Source organism: Solanum tuberosum, unplaced genomic scaffold (genome assembly GCF_000226075.1).
Source record: "Solanum tuberosum cultivar DM 1-3 516 R44 unplaced genomic scaffold, SolTub_3.0 scf00028, whole genome shotgun sequence".
In the NCBI taxonomy this organism is placed as follows: Eukaryota; Viridiplantae; Streptophyta; class Magnoliopsida; order Solanales; family Solanaceae; genus Solanum; species Solanum tuberosum.
The window spans coordinates 408,356-429,864 of record NW_006238954.1 but is presented as its reverse complement, the minus strand read 5'-3'; the positions used below and the strand labels follow the sequence as shown (position 1 = coordinate 429,864).

At 35.7% G+C, this 21,509-nt stretch overlaps 2 protein-coding genes across 2 annotated transcripts in view; both read right to left on the bottom strand.

The window, feature by feature from the left end:
* Positions 1 to 8,354: 8,354 nt before the first annotated feature.
* LOC107059614 (uncharacterized) lies at positions 8,355 to 11,576 on the bottom strand. Its single transcript, XM_015306321.1, has 3 exons — positions 11,388 to 11,576; positions 8,592 to 8,783; positions 8,355 to 8,540 (listed from the first exon to the last, which is right to left on the bottom strand). The coding sequence occupies exons 1-3, from the start codon at positions 11,574 to 11,576 to the stop codon at positions 8,355 to 8,357; spliced, it is 567 nt and encodes a 188-aa protein (XP_015161807.1).
* Positions 11,577 to 19,279: 7,703 nt separating this feature from the next.
* Positions 19,280 to 21,509, bottom strand: part of LOC102590267 (lon protease homolog 1, mitochondrial-like) — a 35,627-nt gene continuing 33,397 nt past the window's right edge. Inside the window, exons 19-21 of the mRNA XM_006341758.2 lie at positions 20,292 to 20,801; positions 19,687 to 20,064; positions 19,280 to 19,595 (exon numbers count right to left, since the gene is read on the bottom strand). Of these exons, the coding sequence (XP_006341820.1) occupies positions 19,903 to 20,064; positions 20,292 to 20,801 (672 nt within the window). The 3' untranslated portion in view covers positions 19,280 to 19,595; positions 19,687 to 19,902. The remainder of the gene's footprint in view (positions 19,596 to 19,686; positions 20,065 to 20,291; positions 20,802 to 21,509) is intronic.

Here is a 21,509-nt window from a genome sequence, read left to right as displayed (position 1 = left end):
GTTTTCCTAGATTTTAGGCAAGATATAAACTGACCTTTTAAAACATGATTTCCGCCTTCCCAGACATGATAGGTTCATTTAGAATCTTGAAAGTGACCAATCAGGTCCTACAATCTATGGAAGCATAACATGCATGAAGCCAATGCATCCCAAGAATAACATCAAAATCTTACATTTCAAGCTCTACACGATCAACATGAGTGAATCTATGAGAAACGGAAATAGGACAATTTCTATAAACTCTCTTAGCCACTATAGAATCACCAACGGGAGTAGAGACATGAAATTGATTTGAAAGGATCTCGGGACCAATATCAAAATCTCATCGCCACATAAGAAGTAAAAAAGGTAGAACCCAAATCAATCAAGGCATACACATCAAAATGAAAGACTTTGATCATACCGGTCACCACATCCAGAAAATTCTCACGATCCTGTCTCTGAAAACCATAGAATCTATTTTGCTTTTGAGCACCCAAACTGGAACCACTAGGCTGAGCTTGCCTACCATCCTTAACCTTTATAGCTTGCAATGGATAATTTTCACCTTGAGACCACTCTTCCCACAACAAAAGCAACCATTTGTACCGGCTAAGCATTTCCCCGAGTGATTCTTACCACACCTTGGGCAAGTGGGGATAGAAGATCCATTACCACCACCTCCTTGAGGATTAGGGTTAGACACCCTATATTTATTGAACTTAGGAGCCAGAACATTACAAGAACTTTGATCGAAAAACTTTTTCCGGAATTGAGGACATTCATGTCCACCGGACCTAGAATGAGAAAAGTCACCATCACCGGTCTTTTCCCTCTTAGACTGTTTTGCTCTTTCCTTGAACTTTTCCTCTTTAATTTATTGGGCATGAATCATCAAAAGGGAGATATCCATCCCCTTAATAAACATGGTGATACAACACTTATTGACAACCAAGTCGGAAACACCCGACACAAACTTACTCATCCTTGCCCTAGAGTCGGCAACCATAGTTGGAGCATACTTATACAATTGAGTAAACTTCAAAGAATACTCCTTCACATTCATATTGTCTTGACGGATATTAATGAAATCAAGAACTTTTTTTCTTTCATTTCAAGAGGAAAGAAACAATCAAGAAAAGCTCCCTTCAATTTCTCTCAATCAAGAGGACCCGCATCAATAGCCCTTTTCACTTTTCCATTGTTCAAACCACACTTAAGCAACAACCTTACGTTAATAAGCGTCCAACTCCGCCTTCTCAACCGTATACAATCCCATGATTCACACTATCCTGTAAACCACATCGATGAATTCTTGAGGATCCTCATTAACCTTGGAACTATGGAATTCTGAAGGATTCACCCTAGTGAAGTCCCTTATCCTTGTTGTCATTGTACTGTCATTTGGGTTCATGGGAGCATTAGACTCTCTATTATCTTGGGTTGTCATAACTTGAGACAACACTTGGAAAGCAGCTCTGAATTCGGCATGAGTCACTTGCTCGGCCAAAGGATCAACCGAAACTTGAGGACCTTTGGCTCCATATTTTCGTTGTCATATTCCTTCTTAGATAAGATCTTCGAGGGGCCACATCCTGAAAAGGATCAAACACAATTAATGAGAAGGACCTTTATAGAGATAGACTTTATGGCATGACTTTAGAGTAATGAAAGAAGTGAAGTTTCCTAATTTTTTTTGTAGCCTCCTATTCATAAATGTGGCGCACTTCACAGTTATGAATAAGATTCTACTCAACGCGGCTTGTCGAATATCTTAGGACTTTTTCTAAAACCATGTGTCACGACCCAGGGGTACCCCTTAGATGTAACACTACGTACTTAACCCCGAAGGGGTCTCGTACAAGCCCTTAGCATATCATGGCATAAGAACATAGGGAAAAATAGTGTGAAATTTAAAACTTTTCTTTACAATCGAAGTCTTTTATAAAATTAGAGAGAGTCTATAACACTATGTCTCAAACCATCTATAACATTTGAATTAAAACTCTTGAATATAATCTTAGGGACACGGCCCTTACAAAAAGTCTAAAACTTAAAGGAAAGACATAAAGGACATATGGTCAAGCCCTCAAATACTATGAGGACTCACCACTCTTCTTCTTCTTGATCTACTATAGTCCTAGCCACGATGGTAGAATCTGATATCACCAAACCTTACACTTAGAGAAAAAATAGAAATATGAGTTAGCACAAAATGTACTAAGTATGGAAGCCATGCATAAAAATACCTTAAAACATGCATAAAAGGGACATTTATTTGAAACCATGCTATATGCCACTTTTGAACATCATCTTTGAAATAGCTGGAGAATGTAGCTCATAAGACAAACCATGCAAAATTCATCATAACATAAAGGATTTCATCATAATCACAAGCATAGTCTCCAACACAACATAATGCATACTCCAATCTTCTTAAGACATAGTTCACATTCATAATTACATACAAAGATCATATCATCATAATTGAACTATCACATAAGCAACCCTAAGCTCTACTTGTGCAATGCATAAATAGGATCCCATAATCCTATCTACACTAAGTATCACTTCTAGGCCACCATGATCATGCATAACATACCTTGACCTTATCCATAGCCAACACTCATAGACAAGGAGACATTCATATTCATATCTTATAATAAGTAAAGTCACTCATAGCAACAATTCATACAATGCATACATAATTTCATATATCTTCATAACATAAGGAAACCACATCATAACCCCTTTATAAGTCTACTTGTGCAATTTATAAGTGAAGTCGCATACCCTCACTCACACTAAGTAAAGCTCATTAAGAAGTCATAAGTATAGTTCATGTTCATAATTCATATAAAGCATACATTTAACTCATACTCATTATATCATAAGAGAGACATAACATGCCCACTCTCAAAGTCTACTTGTGTAATGCATGAATGAAGTCTCATACCCCCACTCACACTAAGTAGAACCTCTTGAGGAATCATAATACATAACTCATGTTCTTATCATAATTCATATTCTTATCATATAGGGAAATAGCCTTAACCGACATAGACCATGTGAGCTACATGGAATCCGGTGTTCTACCCCCACACCGAAAAGAGGTGTTCTACTTGCCTAAGGTAGAACGTTCATTTTAGATTTTAGGTGGATCCACTAGCTAGAGACCTATGTGGGCACATAGTTATGGGATATGGAGATTGCTACTAGAAACCCTAACTACTAATGTGGGAGCTTCCATCTCATGAGATAACCATATTAGGAACCCAACTACTAGCGTGAATAAACCCATCTCATACTAATATCCACTCGGTGCTAAGCATAAATTCCCTTTAAATTCATATTAAGTCTTTACTTAAGCTCATGTTCATAAAACAATGCACTAGGCACTCAAACCAACATAGTATCATAATAGCTCATAGATTCATTAGGTGAGAATGTCCTTTCAACCTTAGAATCATCAATATGTGAGTAAACCTTTCACATCATAATCATAGTGTGTTCATGAGAATAGTCTTTCAATCCACACAACAAACTTATCATCATACATATTTCATGCATAGTCATATGTGAGGGTTTATATGAGAATTAGCCTTTCAACAACACCTTAGTCACATCATAGTCATGTTCATGCATGGGGGGTGTGCGATTGTCTTTTCAATGACACAACAACAACATTATCATCATAGACACTTCACTTTCTAAGTGTTCATAAAACATGCACATAACATCATAATCATGCATACCCCTCATATCTTGCATTCAAGGATCATGTTAAGTCAACACATGTAGCATTCACCATATGAGACATAGATATAGTCATAACTCAATTACAACATTCATTCCATGTATACACTCATATACTCATATTATAGATCATGTGGATGAAGTCCTTTCACAATAATGCCATATACAATTTGACATACATAATAGCTTCCTTCTTTAAGCTTTAGCTTCCTTAACTTATTCATATTAGCTTTTACCATTAAAGCCCTAGGAGTCATCTTCATATTATGAGCATTACTCTCAAGAAACACCTCACATGGTCATCATGTAAACCTGACTCTCAAGGTAAACTAACTGCATGCTTCATTCTTACTCAATCATAGACATATAGCATCAAGTAAACTAAATCTCAATACTACTTCAACCATGATTCATCATGTAAGACCTAATCAAGTTAGTTCATGTCTACAAGATTTTCTCATAAACAATTCATGTCTAGGTGATCTAATCTAAGGCAATTCATTAAGAAGTTCATCAATCTTAGAAGGTCACATCTAAACCCTCTTTTGCCTATTTCATGACATAACCCTAGGCCACATCAATTTCACCCTAGAATATTAGGTTAATAAAGTATACATATAGAATCATACTAAAATCATGCAATCACATCATAATCTACTCACATCCAATCAATTGGACCAACTTGCAACAACATTTTTAATGTAAAGAAGGAACATAGCTAGGATTGGGGAACTCATGGATTCTTGAGGAATTTAAGTTGAAATCATATAAAATCAGTCATACATTCATAAACAAACATAATTCAACCTTTAAAATCAACTTTGAAAGGAATCCATGGGTTGAGTTGAAACCCTAGCTTTTGGAGATTTCTAGATTTGAGATAAAAGCTTTTGAAGGGACTCATTGGGTGATAGCTACCCAAGGATGAAAACTTCCATACCTTATGAAGATTTCCACACGAAATTGAAGAAGAAAGGCTGCTTCTTGAACCCCTAGCTTGACCATGTTCTTGCTTTTCAATGGAGTCTTAGAGAGAGAATTTTTGGAGATGGGAGGTAGTTTCTAATTTTTGAGTTTGGGGTACTAATGAGTTGTAAGGGTAGTTAATAGTCCTAAAAGCCCTAAATATGTATAATAAAACCATAAAAACTGTCCCCTAACACTAACTAATTAATTAGGAATTTACTAACCTATCCCTTACTTACCCGAACCTAGGCAGCTTCAGGTGTGACTCACGAAACCCCCACCCACGGACTGTGGGTGGGTTCATGCCTCGTGCTGGTAATCCGTTGTTTTCTTCAAAGAGTGGGAGGACCAGGGGAGGCCAAGCCTCAACCCACGGCCCCCACCTACGGTTTGTGGGTGACCATCCGTTGGTCCTGCTGTTTTTGACATCTTTTTGGGCCTTCTCTTGGGTCCTCCTCAAGGACCCTTAGGGGGGTCCTCGGGGATCATGCCTTGACATTTAGGTCCTAAAACATTAGTACTAAGTAGGGGAGGTTAATTTACGACTCTTATCTTTATGTTTAACCCCATTAAGGCTACTAGTTTACATGTTAGGCTCTAGCTTAAGTCATTAGATTTCCGGGGTGTTACACCATGTGCTATGAACACCAAGTTTGTCACTACCCAAAGTAAACCCTAGATGTGACATGGTGTATAAGAACCCGAGAGGCCCTACACAAGACACCGAGAAGCCCTACACAAGACACTTGACATATATATATATAAGTCATAATAGACAAAAGTAAAGAATCTCATACGAATAAAAGAGTTTGACATTTACAAAGCAAAAATCTCTCACAGTCTTGACAAGTCATCTGCTACATCAAAAGAAGCGGTTGGGACATACCGCGTACACCACGTACAACATCCAAAAGCTAAAGCATAAGGAAACCAAAGCAAAGATGCCTTTTTTACTTAGAACATGAGGACTCACCAACTCTATGAACTCTAAATGATCACCAACTGGCCACGAGCGGAGAAAGAGGAATTGTCACGCCCTAAATTAGTAAACCAATGTGGGGACAAGTATGAATTAGTACATGGAATGTACTAAGTATGAGGTATATGCATGAAAACATAAAATATGATCAAAAGAGGGCATAATCAAAAACATGTTATGCATGACCAAGCTAAACATAGTAAAACCTTTACGGAACATCATAAATCATGACATGGTTAATGCATCTTAATATCATGAGTAAAGCTTCATAAAATCTTAAGGACAACTTAGTTCATTTTGTGGGATATTAGCTTCAACCGACAATAGACCATGCGAGCTATAACATGAAATCCAATATAACTCCCACATCGAGATGAAAGAGTCTACATGCCAAGGTAGAACTCCGTATCATATCATGTGCTATATGTTGATTCACTAGTGAGGCCATTCGAGACAATCCTACAAGGGCACGTAGTTTGAAACTAGAGGTTGTAGAGACTACCCTATTTGAGCCTCCACCCCAAAATTCTCTCTGTGCTAAGTTAAATCCCAACGGAATAGTCATATTCATAAACTTATCATCATCCATGGAAAATCATTATTTAGTTACTAATTCAAGCTTAAATATCATAGAGTAGCTCATTAAATCTTGAATCAAGCATAAGTGAGAAAACCTTTCACCAAACCATGATTCCTTAATATGTGAGAAAATCCTTTCATAATTTTATTGATTCTCATCTCAAAGTAACTTAAATCATAAAGCCTCTCTATTCATAAATCATGCATAGTCTCATGAAAACACCATTCATAAATTCGAACTTCTTTATACATTCATGTTTTCTATGTTTTATAGTAAAAATCATGATCAATGCATGGGTTCATGTGACATAAATTGGAAAGCATGTAATTGAGTTAATATAATCGTAATAAGATCAAAATCAAACAATTGGATCAATACAATTAGAACCCATGAGGAATTGGATGAAAACCTAATCAAGTAAATTGAGATTAAATTGGAGAATTTGAGAAAAAATTTGGACTCAATGGGTGAATGGAACTCATTGATAAACTCCCACGTATCTTGACCTTGAAAGACAAAAATGGTGAAAAAGAGACTTGATTAGGAAACCCTAGGTTCTTCTTCCTTTATCTTGAGAGAGAAAAACTTAAGAGGATCTTGGAGATTTTAGGGAACCAAAGGGAATGGGTAGATTCTTAGGAGTAAAATCAGTTATAAGGTCTCTTTTATAGGCAATAAGACATAGTATAGGTATTAGGAGCATAGAAAAAGACCCAAATACCCTTAAAATTAGTTGTAAAGTTATTCTTACGATTTTGACTTACCGTCCGTAACAATTTCTATGAACCGTCCTGGTCAATAGTAGGATCAACTACTAGGCCAAAATCTTGGGTCATTCCTACGACCCACATTTACAGACCGTCTAAATTTCTACGGTCTGTAGACCCCATCCATAGACATTAGCTTTTAGTCCAAAATTTCACTAAGTCTGGGACCCTTCTACGGGACTCATCTATGACTCGCTAAACATCCTATGGGTTGTTTTGGCAAGCCGTAGGTCCAACATCAGAGACTGATTTTTCCAAGACTCAACACATGGTTCTATATGACTCACTTTCTACGGTCTGTAGGACTTTCAACGGTCCGTAGGTTGGACTTGTAGTTCACTATTGCAACCAATTTTTTGTACTTTCCTTTCCAACTCGACTTTTCAACTTTTGAGGTATTACAGAGTGGCTGGTTAAAAAGGCCATAGGTTCATCTTTCAAGCCAAGTCAAATTTAGGATTTCTCCTTGAAATACATTCTGGGTAAGTTCTAGACAACATGCACATACAAGAAAGAATCAAATTATTTTCGCACAAGGCATTATGATCCAACAAAATCTTAGCCTAGTCTCAAAATCAATTAAATCGAATAACTTTTGACGTACAATAACAGGGAGATCCCTCTTGTAAATTATAAAGCCAAATAAAAAATGTACAAACCATACAAGAGATTAATTTCCAATTCACTTGTCCCATTTTTGAAATCATTTTAAAACTTCCTTTGCAAATTAAATAAAATTGGTGGTCCCTCTTGTAAGAGGTGTGACACTAGACTCAACTTAAAACTAAAATTTGGTATTTTCCCTTAAGAAAGTCACCTCTCAATCTATCATAAAAAACACCAATCCGAATTGATACAAAAAGACTCAAGAACAAAATACATTACATAAAAGAAAAAAGAAAAAAGAATTGCTCCTTGGAAAATAACCGTGACATCAAGAAAACCCTTGGAGTTTATTCAACTAACTACTATTACAAAGGCGAATTTAATTTTGAATCATGTGCCATTAATTCATTAAGAGAACAAGGCCTTGCTAAAAGGCACTAAGTGCAAATTTTAAGCAAACACATATAGTAAAACAATATAGACGTGTAAGACCAACCTGGCTAACAATCAAGCAAATTATATATCTCATACATGCCTAACAAGGCATAATTTAACATTCTTAAAGGAAAGGTAAAATCATTGTCACATATTCACAAAAATTAAAAATTAACATATAACGACTAAATTAACACACAAATAACCTCAAACGACCCCATACTTTAAGTTAGCATTGTCCCCAATGTTTTTTTAATAAAATAAGAAGGGGTAAATATTTTCTGGATCATTCAATATCTTCTTCTTTATAACCTGCCTCAATTTCATCACTTGTGTCATCATCACGATGCTTGAACGGCACACTAGACTCTGTTTTATCTCCCTGCGAGTGGGTTGTCCTCAGGGATGCCTTCATGTCTTGTTGCATCTCTGTTGTATCCTCATTATCTTCCTCATTTGTGATCACTATACTCTACATCAAAGCAACTATTTTTCCAAGAATATTTTTCAGAGCATTCATTACCTCAGCTAACATAGCCATTTCACTATTATGTATCAGAGCTTTCCCCTTTAAGTCTCTCATGTCAGTTTTCAAAATAGTTACAACCCTTTCTACCACATCAACCCATTTGCGAAAGTTGTCTACATTGTTGCCAAGCCCGTTATTACTCTCTTCGTCACAGCCATGAGCATGTCTGGTAGAGATTTTGCAAGCCTTTTTAGGTGGTGGTCATTAGAATAAGTTACTTTCATCAGTGTGTGGTAGGAACTTTGGTTGGATGATGGATGAGATGAAGGTCCTCCCGAAGTAGTGTCTTCTCTCATTATTGCATGTCCCGGTTCTCTGGGAGTTCGTGCATCCACAGTATCATAAGGAGAATATTGGTCTCCTAACATCCTTATTTTACACTTTTTGATCTTTGGTGCCTCGACATCTCTCTTGTGATCCACCTGAATCACCCGATAGTGGGGGAAGCAACATCCAAGTGTAGGTACCTCACATAGGCATGATCACACAATTATTTTATTAGAAATAGAAAGGGCATAGAGAGGGTTTCTCGCCGTGCCTTTCTTTCTATTTGTGTCACAACTATTTCCGCATAATTGCTATTGAACCCTCTCATTAAACAAGTGATAAGTATGGCAGATTGATTATGGAATCTTTGGTCATTTTTGGAGGGCATGAGTCGCACACATACAAATTCTAGACAGAGTTTAGCTTCAAATTACAAGTCTAGGTGAGTTATTTTACCTTTCATGGTAGCCCAAGTTGGCTGGCCCACAACAATTGTGCTAGCAACCCATTGAAGTTGACTGCTTTTGGTGGCAGTTTTCTCAGCAAATGCAAACCATTTCCTTATATTTTCATCCTAAAAGAGAGAGTTGATCATCTCTGGTGTGATGTCGACCTCCACACCCTCACAAGAACTGAAGAAAGATTTGGAATTTTTTCTATTGCCCATGAAGGCATATCGACTCTTGCCTTGCCTGATATGAGGCATTAAATTCTATGAAAAACTCTGGGAAGAAGTCTCACGGGGTGTCTGCAAGGGGAATCCACTTTCTGCGGTGAACTGTTGCACGATATTAGGGATCCTCCCCCAGCCCAGCTATGTTGAAACTCTTCTCCGGAGTGAAGGTGCGGTTACCTTTGTAGAGAGTATACTTATCTTTCATCTCCTCAACTCAGAATCAAATGCGCTCTACTTCATTGATTGTATTGCGATGAGCTTTTTCCTTGCCCTTACTTTTGATTTTTTCCTTTGCCATTGGAAGAAGAGGGTTGACAGTCCTTCTAGTTTGATTGCCTCTTTCAAGAAATCATTTTATGCAAAAGAAATTGTAAAAAGAATAGGAGTATAAAAAAGAATTCAGTATTGACGTTCAAGATGAGGCTGGCGTTTGATTGGCGGCTCCACAAATGTGAGATTGTAAACCGCTAGTTTAATCACACCTTTACTTAGAAAGCTGGCAACTATTTGGGCAGACAGGTGTCACACTGACATTTTACCAATGGAGACCTACGGCTTTCAAGTGACATCGGTCAAAGGTTGAGGAATAGTGAAGTTTCTTGCCTCACCGGTGTTGCACCTGCAAAATACAGGGCAACCATTGTGAAGTGCAGGTACTTCAGAGTCACCAACATGACCAAAATTGGTCCAAATTCAACCCAACAATTCATAAATCAATTCCAATGGGTACTTAGACTTCCCCAAAGGATTCACAAGGCAATTTCATACAACTTTTGATGATTTCTTAAGAATGACGTCAACCCGTCTATTATTGGGAATCTTCAATCACAAATTCAACTAATTTAAATAATTTAAGAACTCTTATTCTCAATTTCATCCTCACTACAAGATCAAAATACTCAAATCAGATCATTAATAAATAGCAATGCTACTCATTCACAAAATTCATAAAACTGAAGAGTAATCGACTCTAAGCCAAAACATGAAATTTAAAATTGATTTCATGAACATGGATGCATAGGGAATCATGATAATAGCTTAAACGCATGAATCTGAAAGAGTACAGAGGAGGAACTAATACCTCAAACTGAAACTGAATCAAAGGGAAAGAGATGGGGTACTTGGATATCATACTGGCTTCGACCTCCCAAGTAGACCCTCAACTAACTTATTACTCCAAAGAACTTTCACGGAAGCAACTTTTTTGTTTCTCAACTTCTGGACTTGCGGTCTAATATCTCAACTGGAACCTCTTCATATGAGAGACTTTTTTTCCCGCTAACACTCTCTGATGACACTAGTGAAGTAGGACCACCAAGACACTTCTTCAACAAGGAAACATGAAATACGGGATGTACCAATGCTTAATTTGAAGGCAAATCTAACTCATAAGCCACATTATTGAAACGTCTCAAAATTTGATATGAGCCTATATAACAGGGACTGAGTTTCCCTTTCTTTCCCAATCTCATCAAACCTTTCATAGGTGAGATTTAAAAATTATCCCAATCATCATCAGTGAATTATATATCTCTCCTTCTCACATTCTCATAAGATTTCTATCGACTCTAAGTCATTCTCAATCTATCCCTTATAAGTCAAACTTTCTCCATCACCACATGAACTAACTTGGGCCCTATCAAACAGACCTCACCAACTTTAAACCAACCAATATGAGATCTACACTTCCTACCATAGAGAGCCTCAAAAGAAGCCATTTGAATACTTGAGTAATAACTATTATTATAAGCAAACTCAATCAAAGGCAAGTGATCATCCTAATTACCTTTAAAGTCAATCACACAAGCTCTCAACATATCTTCCAAAGTTTGAATAGTTCGTTTTGCCTGACCATCAGTCTGCAGGTGCAAAGTTATGCTAAGTTTAACTTGAGTACCAAGTCCTTTCTGAAAAGATCTCCAAAACTGAGAAGTGAACTGGTTTCCTATGTCTGAAATGATGGATAAAGGCACTCTATGCAACTTAACCATCTCCCTAATATAGAACCTAGCATAATCTTCAGTTGAATACGACATATTTATGGGAAGGAAATGCACAGACTTAGTCATTCCATCTATAATAATCTAAATAGAATCATGTTGTCGACGAGTGCGAGGTGAACCCATAATAAAGTCCACATTCAAATCTTCCCACTTCCAAGTAGGAATGTTAATATCTTGAGTCATACCTTTCGGTTTCTGATGCTCAACTTTTACTTGTTGGTAATTTGGACACTTAGCCACAATTCCCGCAATATTCTTTTCATCTCATTCCACCAATAGACTTCCCGTAGATTACGATACATCTTATTGACCTCCTGGTGAATAGAATACCGAAAAATGTGAGCTTATAATAATAATTGTTGCCTAAAATCATCAATATTTAGAACACACAAATGACCTTGGTATCAAAGCACACATTTTCCCTCTTGGGAGAAAGTCTCAATAGCTTTTTCTGAAACTGAATTCTTTAATTCAATTAAATTCGGATCATTATCTTGATTTGCCTTAACATCCGACACAAGAGACGATTCTGAACCATTTTGCACAATAACACCACTATCTTCTAAATCAACCATACAAACTCCCAAATAGGACAATATATGAACATCACAAACCAACTTCTTCGTATCATCCTCAATGTGAGCAACACTATGCATGGACAATCTGCTAAAAGCCTCGGCTACCACATTTGCCTTACCCAGATTATAAAGAATGCTCATATAATAATATACTTAAACAATTTAAGTCACATCATTTGTTGAAGATTCAAATCCTTTTGGTTAAACACATCCACATGAACACCATAGAAATAATGTTTCCATATCTTCAAGGCAAACATCACCGCCGCCAACTCCAAATCATGAATCAGATTATTCTTCTCATGAATGTTGAGTTTCCTAGAAGCATATGCTATCACCTTACCATATTGTATCAGAACTCAACCAAGAACAGTTGTCGAGGTATCACAATACACAACAAAATCAATGGATCCTTCTGGTAAAATCAACACTAGGGCTAAAGTAAGTTTAGTCTTCAACTCTTAAAAACTCTTCTCACAAGCTTCATACCACTAAAATTTAACCTTTTTCTAAGTCAATGTAGTTAAAGGCAAATCAATAGAGGAAAATCCTTCCACAAATCGTATGTAGTATCCAGTTAAACCCAAGAAACTCCAAATATCTGAGGGAAAATAAGGTCTAGGACAGTTCTTAATTACCTCGGTCTTCTTAAGATCAACTTGAATACCTTCTCCGGAGACAAAATGGGCACGAAATGCAACCGACCTCAACCAAAATTCACACTTGTTAAACTTAGCAAATAGCTGACGATCTTTGAGAACTTGCAAGACAATCCTCAAACGATCGGCATGCTCATTCTCACTGCAAGAATAGATCAAGATGTCATCAATGAATATAATAATGAACATGTATAAATATTTCTTGAACATCTTGTTCATCAAGTCCATAAAAGTTGTAGGAGCATTCATTAGTCCAAAAGACATAACTAAGAATTCATAGTGACCATACCGAGTACTAAAGTCTGTCTTCGAAATGTCATATTCTCTCATTTTAAGCTGATGATAACCCGACCTGAGGTCAATATTATAGAAGAAACTAGCACCCTGAAGCTGATCGAATAAATTATCAATCCTTTGGATGATATACTTATTCTTGAGTTTTGAATTGTTTCAATTGTCGATAGCCAATAAACATTATGAGGGAACCATCTTTCTTACGGACAAAGAGAACTGGAGCACCATATGGAGAAATACTCAGTCTAGTGAAACCCTTATCCAAAAGGTCCTTTAACTGATCTTTCAACTCCTTAAGTTCGGTTAGAGTCATTTTGTAAGGAGACATAGAGATAGGCTCGATATCTGGAATGTAACACCTCAAAAATTGGAAAGGAAAATTTTAGTTTTTGTCACTGGTATTATGAACTACGAGTCCTATCTATGGATCGTAGAAAGTCCTACGGGTCGTAGAAGGGCATTCGTAGAACTTGAGTTGAATTTTGGGGATTTAAAGTTTCTGAAGTTTGACCTACGGGTGAACAAGACAAATCCTAGGATATTTGATGGGTCATAAGACTGATAGGTAGAGTCTATTCCGAGAAATGGTTTGAGACCTCATGTCTACAAAAGAGTTTGATGGGTCGTATAGCTTTATATGGGTTATAGGAGGTACTTGTAGAAGTGATCCAGACTTAGTAAAATTTTGGGCTTGAACTTGGGTTCTATGGACTGTAGAATGGTCGACAGACAATAAAATAATTCCATGGAAGTTGAATGGATATTTAGGCCCCCATAAGTAATTCTATGGTTGACAAGTACGATCCGTAGAAAGTCTTATGGACCGTAGGTCGAAACTATAGGTCACTCTGGCAGATTTTAATTAAGGGTTTTTTGGTATTTTCTACCCAACTAACTCCTAAACTATGTCATTTTGGACCTACAACTACACCTATAACCGTTTTAACCCATCAAAATCAAACCCTATTATCTCATTCACTTAATTCTAAAATATCTCTCAAGTCTTCTTCCCCAAATTCTCTCTCAAGCTCTCAAGGTTGAAGTTAGGGCTTCAAGGTTTTATTATCCATTGCTTTTGGGCTTTGATTATCAAGGTATGTGAGAATTCACCAATGAATTCCTTTCATCCATTGGGTCCCAAAAGAATCTCAAATTCCTAAATTGACTTCACCCAATTTCATTAGGGTTTCATGGAAATCTCCATGGATCTTATTGATTATGATTCAATTGTCTATTTTCAATCTTATTATGCATGATTTGATGTAATTACATGGTTTTCAATTGAATTTATATGGACCCATATTTTTTACTTGGTTATGAATTGGGGAAGATGAATGTAGATGGGATTTGAGGAATTCTGAATTGGGGGAAGAGAGAATTGGGGAAGATGAATGTGGATGAGATTTGGGGATTTGAGTGAATGAAAAAGTTGGGGTAGTTTTAGGGGTAGAAGGGTAGTTATAGGACATAAAATTAGGGTCAAAATGACATAGTATATGTATCAAATGCATTGAAAATACCCAAATACCCTTAAGAAATAACTGTTGGAGGAGCTTACTGTTTGGACCTAAGGGCCGTAGAAATACCTACGGACCATACTGGTCAACCATAGGTCGAGTTACTGGGACCTAAAATTGGCCAACTTCCTACGACACAATTCTACGAATCGTCAAACTTCCTATGGTCCGTAGACCTCACTTTGAACTAAAAATGTTTACTAAGTCTGGAATACCCCTATGGAACCCATTTACAACTCATCCAAATTTCTACGGCTTGTCCTGTTTATTCGTAGGTCAAACTTCAGAAATTTAAAATTTCAAAAACTCAGCTCCAACTCTACAACTCCTTCCTATGGACCGTTCAACTTCCTACGGTCCGCAAAAAGGACTCATAGTCACTGTCTCAATGCCAAAAATCAGAATTTTCCCTTTCCTTTCTACTTTCCAATTTCTGAGGTGTTACATCATGTATATCATTTTTAAAGTTCTCATATAATCATGCCTATGGTTTTATTCATCTTCCCATACTTAGTACATTCAATGTACTACTACATACTTATGCCTATAATATTTTATAATGTAGGGTCCGACGCTTCTCCTCGTACACGTGCTTAGATCGGGATTGCTTAGCTTGACACTTGGATTAGTGAGTTCCCATTCTTCGAGGACCACACCTTTGATATTTTAGTATTTTAGTTGCCTTTTTTTTCAGACTTCTACGTGGTGTATGGGTTACGTCTCAACCACTCTTATGATGTTAGAAAGGCTATGGAAGGCACCGTTTTGTATTCCGCACTTATGATCAAATTCCTTATATGATATGAGACTTTTATTGCTTATTCTCTCTTGTTGTATTTATTTTACATCATGTTTATGTCAAGTGGCTTGTTTAGGGCCTCTCTTGGTCTTATTCGACATGTCACATCTAAGTGTACTTTGGGTCGTGACATGGAAGAAGGTCAACTCCAAAGTGGATTTACCTTTTGGGAGGAACTCTAGGAAGATCATCAAGAAATACTTCTGAAAACTTATCAACAATAGAAAATGACTCAAGAGTAGGGGATTCAGAATTCGTATCCCTAACCCAAACTAAATGATAGATGCAACCCTTAGAAATCATATTTTTAGCCTTAAGGTGTGAGATAAACTGACTTATAAGTGCTAAATTACTACCTTTTCACTATATGAATGGTTCATTCGGAAACTGAAACCTAACCATTTGGGTTATACAAAATAAGTCTAAAAACATTTTAATGCAATGACCAAATAAGCATAATATAAATCTGATCATATGATTTCATAAAACATAGTACAAGGTCATGCATTCTTCTTTAAAATCATCATCATACTCAAAACATAAGTCTTTGAGGAAGTCATATTCTTTGGTGGGAGATGTTGTTAACCGACATAAATCATGTGATCTATAGCATGGAGTTCAGTGTATTGCTCCCACACCGAAAAGAGAGTATCCTACTTGTCAAGGTAAGGACCATAATCATAAGCTTATGTGGATCCACTAGCTAATGTCCAAGCGGGACATAACCTATGGGGGCACATAGTTCTGGGACCTGGATAATTATCACTAGTCCAACTCGATGCTAAGTAAACTCCCAACATAAAACATGCATAGTAATACTCATATTCATAATCTTTGAAATGGCAAGAATTTGATAATACCAATTCAATCATGAAAATCTCATAAGAATAACTCTTTTAAAATCATGATTTCATAACATATTCATAAGAGTCACTTTAATCGAAAGCATCTAAATCATGATAGTCTTTCATAATAAGTACTTCAATCAGGAGTATATAAATCATGTCATCCATTCATAATGGGAGGTACTTCAATTGGAAGCTTCATATTTTCATAAAACTGATTGATTCTTTATTCAAAATCATCCTTGATTTATAAAATCTTTCATAGCATAATGCATGCATATCATTATAACATGAATTCATATCATAAAATACTTGCATGACATGGATTCATGAAAATATCATTGAAAATATTTAAATATGATCAAATCATGCATAGCAGTATTTAGATCTTAATGCAACATCTTAATATTTAGATATGCATTAAGATTCAAACATGTTAATCTTAATGAAAATAAAGGTGACCTTAATACCTCCATAATGGATAATAGTAACGGCTTCTCAAATGTGTATTCTAGTGTCTTAAGAGTATATCGATTTATAGTTGATTTGAATAATCATGAATTTGTTTGAATTGATTTACAATTTACTTTTAGGTCAATCTCTTGATATCTAAAAGTGGAAGACTTTTATGTTCACTTTGACACAATCATGATTTCGAATGATTCATAGTATGAGGGTGACAACAATTTATATTTTGACTTGGACGATAATGAAATACTTTTACATTAAAAAAATGAAGAAGTTGGTAAGATTTTCATAATTTCTTTTAATGACTTTAGGTGAAATATTAAACATTAAAAAAAATACATAAAGTCCCCATTAAACTAGTACCTACTTTTTAAGAAGATACCTTAACTTTGCGGGGGGTCTAAACAATTTTATATTGGTATTAATATACCATTTATGGCCATCTGGAAGCAAAAGTGCAGCTCACTCTCTCAAGGAGAGTGGGAAAGATGAACTAAGATATTTTTTATTTTCTTCTCTTTTTATTATACTCTCATTTTTATATTCCTTTCCTGTTTTTCAAATTTTCTTTTCTTTTCAATTTTTTGTTTCCTCGGTCTTCTTCTACGACATTGATAGTTATTTTCATTGTCGTTTTTGATTTTTTTATAATAGGAATGATTAGAAGGTAATAAAAATAATAAGAAAACACAAAGAGGGAGATGGTTACTCTTGACCACCATTTTTTCGGGTGAAAATGTATTTATCAACGATAAAGATATGCTTGTGGACTGCATTGGTAATAGAATTCATCGTTGGTGTTTAATTTTTTTAATAAAGATGATGAAAAGATAATAAAAGTCAGAGAACAAATGGTGAGGACTGCTAGTCACCATTTTATCCGGTGAAAAAATATTTTTCCGACGATAAAAAATGTCATTTTTCCTCCATTCTATGGTCCCACCCAAAACAGTATTAATTGATGTGAGTTTGAAATAATCACAAATTAGATTTCGTAACAATATCCATCTTGTTTAAGCATCTGTCACTTTTCCTTTTCTTTTTCTTTTTGTGTTGGAGAGGATTAGAGAAAGGGAAGAAGCAGTGGGGAGGGGAGGATTTTGGATTATTTTTTTTCTTTTATAAAAAGTTAGTCTTTTTCTCTTTTTATTTTTTAAATTTATGGTATTTTAACACGTGAAAATCAAGGATTAGTGCGTGACATCACTTCCTTTCTTAAAAATGGGGCAGATAAAAAATGAGGCAATAGTATTATTTTAAAATTATTCAGGGGGTCATAGGACCCCACAAAGTTTATGTGTCGTTTAGAAAAAATAGGTACTAATTTAATGGGGACTAGAGAAAATACATAATTATCTCATTCAACTAGGATACTTTTTTAAAAAAGACACTTAAACTTTATAAGGTTCCTAGTACCCCACTGAACAATTTAAAGTAATATATATAAATATCTCATTTTTAGTCAATTATAAGAAAGAAGGTGCAAACACGCACCTATTACTGCTTGCCACGTGTCAATTTTTACCTAATTTCCTAATCTTTATTTTTGTTTATATTTTTTTCCTTATTTTCTTAGTTTTAATTCTTTATTTTCCTTGTCTTCATCAATTCTAGGTTGTATTTGAAAAAAACGGAAACTCTCTCTTCAGGCTTAGATGAGATAATTTTTACTTGGTCTTAACATAATTTCAATTCCGTAATTGATTCGAGGTCACTTGAAATCGTTCTTTCTTCGACGTCTCCATTATCTTTCTCTTCAACGTTGCCATCATCTTTCTAGCGCTTCTCACCCACGCCGACCAAGAAGGAGGAGAAGAAATCTGAGGATGAAACAACAAATTTGTCATCTCTATTGCAAAGGAAATTTACTAATTGTCAATGAAATTTTTACCAGTGACAGAACAAAAAAGGTGTTTTCTTTGATGAACTGAGATTGTGTTATTCAGTGACAACTGAATGTCTCCGTCAAAATTCAATCCAAATGCAAAACAGGAGAGAAAAAAAGAAAAAAAAAACTTGAAGCCATTGCCATATCCTTCAGTGGTGAAGCTTAGGAAGGAGAACAAGAAAAAATTAACTGTAAAATAAAAGATTATCCATATATTATTTAATAAAGAATATTGCAAAAAAATAGTTTAATCTTATATTTTTTTCATTTTCACGCTCTTAAGGTGAGTGATATACATTCTCTGTATTAAATGTTGAAAAAGGGTTCAATAATTTCACGTTAAACTAGACTAGGGGTGTATTAGGACCCCGCAAAGTTTGAGTATCTTTTTTTTTTAAAAAAAAAAGACCTTACTTTAATGGAGTAATTATGTACTTTTCTCTTTATACTAATCCTTTCTTTATTAAACTACTTAATTATGTATCACAATAATGTAACTCATACGAACTTACTGAAAGTATGAATTTTTAGTATCCATAATATTTGGATACCCAGCATTCTACACCAATATGAAAGGAAAACATTAATTCTACAACTAAACAAATTCTAATCCTTATATCAGGAATACTAATCCTTAAAATATGGAAGGAATATTAAATTACATTAACCAAATAAAATTAAATAATAATTTGAGGAAAATGGTGAAAAGATTATTGTCTAAAGCAAAGTCTTTTAATGAATGGCAAAAAGTTCAAACAAGATTTCTGTGGACCTTTATGCTTTTTATATAGGATAGATAGATAGATAGATAGATAGATATAAGATTAACAAATTTGAGCATGAGTACAACAGATGATAATTAATTGATGAAATCATCAGTGTCATGGTTGCACACTGGTCGCTGATTAGACAGCTAACATAAAGAACAACTGCCCAACGTCAACAAAACCTGAGAAAAGGTTTCTCTTGTGTTCTCTGTCTCTTCCCTTTTTTTGTATCTTTGCCTGTAAGATGCCAAGAGGTCATAAATCTTTATTCAAGAAACTTTAACAGTGGGTGGAGTCTAATAAATTAGAGACTTCCGTCAAATCTTACCTTTATTCTTGGCAAAAGGTAAAATTTATCTCCTTGAGATATATGAATTATGTGATACGATGGTGTGTGAAAAAAATCAAAGTTGCTTGTTGTGACAAGGAGCAAAACAAAACTACATCTCCGGGAATAAGGACCAGAATGAATGAGATGGCGAACTCAGCCTACTGCTGGACAATTCATCTCCAAGAGCAACTTAAATATTCTATACTATAGCTGTCAAAATGCCAAATCATATATTTGCTTGTACTCATCCACAAAGTGTACATCAAGGCCTTCCTTGACATTAGGAGCAAGCTCGTCAAAATCTCTTCGATTAGCTGAAGGGAATATTATAGTTTTCACATCACTTCGCCGTGCTGCTATGGTTTTCTCCTTGACCTAATATTGAACCAAAAAGGTAAAGTTTTTGTAAATCCAGCGCACTTCATAAGATGTACCCAACTCTCATGAATCCTCTTAATGATGGTCAAAATGAAAAGACCACTCTTGTGTGTATTACACACACATGCATGTTAAACATATAGACACGGGAAAATAATCAAGCAAAAAGACCATAAAAGACAAAAATCAATGAAAAATAGAAAGAGTAAGAATTGTTAACATACCCCGCCGATGGGAAGAATTTTTCCAGTTAGCGTGACTTCCCCGGTCATTGCCAGGTAAGGTTTAACAGGCTTTTTCATGGCAAGAGACAACAAGGATGTTATCATAGTACAACCAGCACTAGGGCCATCCTTAGGGGTAGAACCCGCAGGAACATGAAGATGAAGCTTACTATTTGCAAAGAAGTGGTTATCAGGCTCCTTCTCCTGCAAAATGATCCTGGAAACCGTATGGGCAATTTGGGCACTTTCTTTCATAACGTCACCTAGTTGTCCTGTTACATTGAGAGCCCCTTTTCCTTCTCCTTGCTCCACCAAAGACGTTTCTATATAGAGTGTTGAGCCACCCATTGAAGTCCAAGCAAGACCCATCACAACTCCAACTGGGGTCTGATCATATATGCGCTCAGCATGGAAAATAGGTTTGCCAACATAATCAGCTAGGTTTGGTGAGTCCACAACCACTTTTTCTATTGTTTTACTTGCTTCACTTTCTGTAACTTCCTCAACTTCCTGAGTTTCCAGTTAAGATCACAACCACCGTAACCAAAAGTCAGTTGCACAAATACAATGATCATTAAATAATTGAAAGCATAGATTATGTAAACCCCAAGTATAAATCATGCAACATAAGAAAAAAAAAAAGACGTTATTCACTAGCAGCTTAATTTGCAGAATTCTAGAAAATTTTCTCAGCACAGACAAATATGAGGGGAAATGTAACATCAAACACAACAAAGTATGTGTGTGCGCGGCCTATTTTATATTGAAACAAACAACTTTAAGCAAAGATATCCAAACATTTTGGCCCAACTTACTAAAATGAATTTGACTATCAAATATAATTAGTCAGATTGAAGTAACCTCTCCATCCCCAAAGAATTTGCTTTTAAACCACTAATCTGATTACAGTGTATGCTATTAAGAGGGTGTTTGGACTGGCTTTTTTTAAGTAGCTTATAAGCCATAAGTTGGTCATACGAAACTTTTGCCTTATAACTTATTTTTGTACTTTTTTTACCTAAAAGTAGGTGCTTAAAACACTATTTGTCTTTCCCAAACACCTCCAAAAACAAAAAGGAGCTTCTAAAGCCAAAAACTACTTGAAATAAGCCAATCCAAACACCCCCTAAATGCAAATCATGCATAGATACCTTTTTAAGTTACAAGTCAGAAGTAGTCGTACAAATGAATACCAAATGCTTTCCTTGCTGGTTTGGT